This window comes from Aplysia californica, unplaced genomic scaffold, assembly GCF_000002075.1.
Source record: "Aplysia californica isolate F4 #8 unplaced genomic scaffold, AplCal3.0 scaffold00154, whole genome shotgun sequence".
Taxonomy (NCBI): domain Eukaryota; kingdom Metazoa; phylum Mollusca; class Gastropoda; order Aplysiida; family Aplysiidae; genus Aplysia; species Aplysia californica.
Genome location: NW_004797424.1, coordinates 1,203,753 through 1,207,991, shown reverse-complemented (window position 1 = coordinate 1,207,991; position 4,239 = coordinate 1,203,753). Strand labels below are relative to the sequence as shown.

The 4,239-nt window shown below is 38.1% G+C and overlaps 1 protein-coding gene across 2 annotated transcripts in view; it reads right to left on the bottom strand.

The window, feature by feature from the left end:
* The window catches only part of LOC101848883 (exocyst complex component 1), a gene marked incomplete in the record, with an annotated part of 29,147 nt that overhangs the window by 4,322 nt on the left and 20,586 nt on the right, over positions 1-4,239 (bottom strand). For both annotated transcript variants that reach the window (XM_013082001.2, XM_035969553.1), the window contains 4 exon segments: positions 578-598; positions 1,797-1,950; positions 2,512-2,595; positions 3,170-3,296. In XM_013082001.2, coding sequence (XP_012937455.1) covers positions 578-598; positions 1,797-1,950; positions 2,512-2,595; positions 3,170-3,296 — 386 coding nt within the window.

The window sequence follows — 4,239 nt, the reverse complement described above, 5'->3', positions numbered from 1 at the left end:
TACAACATGCATAAGATCTATGACAGTTCTTACAACCATTTACAGACAATGACTTTTAAGAATTGTATCTATAACAAAAATACAAAAGGAACTCCTTTAATCAAGCAATGTATAGATTTTTAAAAAAAATGATGGAGCAGCTATTGCGAAGGACTTAACACAAGAGCCATGAGCCACTGCCGAATAGGGCAATGTCATCAAGAGGAAACAAATATTTGTTAAGTATGAAATAGAAGACATAAACAATACCAGTTAAGCTAGACACAATTAAAAGAATACCTATGTTCACCTTTTCCTCAAACCACACATTTTTAAAATGGAGGAAAAAGAAAAAAACAAAAACAAATGGATACATCTTAATAACGAGATGTTTTCACACAAACGAGTCAGCAAAATCTACCTTAACAAAGCAGACATGTCGAGGTTAAGGTATCACATGTCTCTTTTATTTTGATTGTTGACCCTAAAAATCAAATTTTATCGTATAACAAAAGAATCTGCATTTTTATCTTTTTTTTTCAAAGAAATGATAATTAAAGAGAGAAAATAACCCTGAAAAAGTAATTACAGTACTTACAATACATGCGATGAAAATTTTCTGAAATAAAATGCATGAAAAACAATCATTAGGTATGCTACAAGTAATTAACAAGTATATTTGAAGGAACTGAATATGAGTATTTCACTTCAGAACTGTCTTTATGGGACAGAACTTTAATATAACAGTTTTGAAGCTGTATGTACAATAGAATATGACAAAAATTGATTACTAAAAAACTGAACCAAATGTCACTTGCTTGCACAGAGAAGTCCATATGCCATTCAGCATTCAAATATTTATTCGCAAGTATCTAAGTCACTCCATAAGTTCTCTCTCAGAAAAAAGTAAAGGAGGAGGAGGAGGAGGCAAGAAGGAGGAAAATAAATAGCTGGTAAATATTGTCCAATCAAGAGGTATGTAAACAAAGCATGCGTCCCTCTACCTACAATCTGCCCTAGTTTATGAGTCCAGTTGAACTGTAGTTTACGTTGACACAGCACCATGACAACAACAGACATATTATTCAGCAGCTTCTTCCTTTATTTTTTTATGTAAGTGATTTTATGCCTCTATTTACACACTTTAGATCATTTAAGAGGTGGGCTTCTGACCCTGCTTGACTGACAGGGCCACATTGGGCTCAGAGGGATTCAACACCCCAACAGAAAGACTAGGATATTCAACAAAAATTCCTCTTGACTTAGGAATCGAACTCTGTTCTCCTGCATGCGACAGAAAAGTGCCTGTACATTACCCCACAGGGGCCAGTCATTCAACTGCAAACAATAGTAATACAAAAAAACAAAAACAAACAAACAAGCAAACTTCAAAACACCCACCAAACCACCCGTATCCAAGCGTCAGAAAATTTGACAGTGCAGAAACCAGGAGTCGGTTCTGTTATCAGGTCTTGGTATTCCGATTAGTTTTAGTTTAAGTACAAATTTTACGGCACTTGCAACACAATAAGGTCATATTATAAGTGCCGGAGATAGTATAAAACAAAAAGAAGGAGGAGAGATGTTCGATAGAAAAGAAGGAGCAAAACATACCACAGCACCCGTCAACCACATACGATTTTGTTACAAGAGAGTAACAAACACAAAAAAGAAGGACGACAAATGTTTGATAGGAAAGAAGGAGCAAACCACAATAGAGCATCCGCCGACCACCCACTCCTATTTCGAGGACGGAGCAAGGAATTACTGCAATCGTCAGTTTGAGGGTTTACTAAGATGTACAAAGTAACACTCACCCATGAGCACAACTTCCTTGGGAGTTTTCTGGTGCTCTTGTGCCACACGCATGATCTGTTCAAAGATGATCCGAACCACTTTACTGTAGGCCTTGTCCAGGTCTGCGTGGCGGTCTGAGCCACGGAAAATGTTCTCTGCCAGGTTGGCAAATTCCTGGAGTGGAATGAAACAGCAGGTTGAGCCCAGAGTGTTTTTTTCAGACTTATAACAACCCATAAGTTATGCAAAAGATCAAAATGACAGAAGCATTTCTCTCACAACAATTCTTTCCACTCGTGCCAGTTTCTGTCGGTTAAACAAAAACTTATGAGTAATACTGACTCATGTTGCAAGCATAAAGCAACGGTACAGTAAGTATATTGTTGCTGTCGCACGCTATACACTTAAGTCTAAATTTGTTAATGTTCTATTTTTACATCCTCCAAAAGCTCTACCAAAGATGCACCTCTCAACATCACCAAAATGTTGTTTAATACTATGGTCAAGGCTTACAATTGTCTTTCTTTTCACGATTACTGAAAAGACCAACACAACAAAAATTTGTTTTTTGTCTATTGTGTGAAAAGTATCCAAATGGACTTAAGTGGATAGCTTTAAACTCCAACGATATATCCATTCAACAACAGTAAAAGCCAGTGTCATACAGAGGAACCTGAGACCACATATTTAAGAAGTAAATCAATTCAAAGCAAATGTCTTTAGACATCCGCTCACCTCAAAGTTGTGAACAAAACTGATGATGCCACATCTGTTCTTCTTGGAAACCTTTGTCTCTCTGACACTCTGCATCATTACATCCTGAGAACAGAAAACAGCAAAGAAATTGCACTTAAGAAATTATGAAACAAAATTCAAAGTATTAAGAGAGACTAATTATTTCTCAAAGCAAGAGAAGGGTAATTGCAAAATGAAGACCATCTGTTCAGATCCTGGAAAGAGAGTAAACAGTCAGAGGAGAAAGACAAATAAGCCAAGAGACAGCATGATTACCTCTTATATCAAGGAGGAGAAAGAGGTTGTCAAGTTGACAAACTTCTCATTTAATTCAAATAAACCCCAACATACACATTAGGATACTAACTAGTACCTGACATTCACTGTCATCCGATTTAGAACAAGGACATAACATTTTCAAAACACAATTCATCTGACATTAGCACTCACACCCTTCATTAAGACACTCTGCCTGAAACAATTTGCATCAACAACCCTTAACCTTCTACCATTTTACCCCATAAAAAATGCTCAAAGAAACTTGTAAATTCTTCGCCATATCGACAGGCCGAAGGTCTTGAACTCAGATGACCACTGGATTGGAAAAAAACATGAAAAGTAAACGAAAAACTATTGAAAAATAAAGGAGAAAACTCACCACATAGCGGTCAAAGTTCCTCTTGACCTTGATGAGACAGTTGCCGAAGGTCTTTCCAAGGAAGGATCCCATATCCTGGTTGTTGATGACGTGCTGAGACATTCGCACCAACATGTACATCGAGTACCTGCCTCAGAGAGACCAACACACCAGTCAACACATGTTAAGTTTTAGTAAGTGTTTTACGGAGCTCACAACTGCATAAGGTCATGTGAGAGCGCGGAACACATTAAATATTTTCAGTTTGGTAGGACTTAATTTTGAATTTTTGCCAGGGTGGCGGCTGAAGCCTACTCTTATCAGTTTTGGACCACAAATGGGATCTTAAACATGCACAACTTGCACATGGGACCTCTGAGATTTTTCACCCTTATCTGAGAAGGCTTGCTGTTTGACCTTACCTTCCCTAAGATCAGCGGTCTGTCTGAAAGACAGGAGTAAGAAGGAGCCAAGAAGTAACAGTAGAAAAAAGGCAGCAGAAAGAGTAAGGAGCTCAGAGGAGGGGGAAGTGGGGTTGGGGGCAGAAAGTGGAGATTCTTCTTCTTCTTCTTCCTCGTTCTCGAAGAAAGTGGATATGAAAATAGATGACAGAACATGGTTAGAGAGCAGGAAAAAGGGTGAAAGGAGAGTATCTTAGAGAAGAAAATTTCCAATCGCTTTCAGGTTTCGAACCCAGGACCTATTGAAAGAAAGGCGAATGCTATAACCTCTAGACCACGAGAGCCCCAAGTCAACCCATTTTTAAAGATTATCTTCAGATGTCCAGCCATATTGATGATGACTGTGCTTGTGATTTAAGCCAGAAAAGAACATTTATGGGCCATTTAGGCACCTCTCACTTTAGACTGCAGTGCATGTACATTATGAGACACACTCCAAAAACAAATTTGCCCTGTACAAATCTTTTTAGAGCCACTGCGGGTTCGTTCCCTGACTATTCCTGAATATACACGGCATTGTTACCTTTAAAAAAAAACTCACTGAGTAATGCTGATCCATGGATATTTATTGACAAAGATAGAAAAAATAAATTATGTCTCTGTCTCTCTCTCTCTCACTCCCCCCCCCCC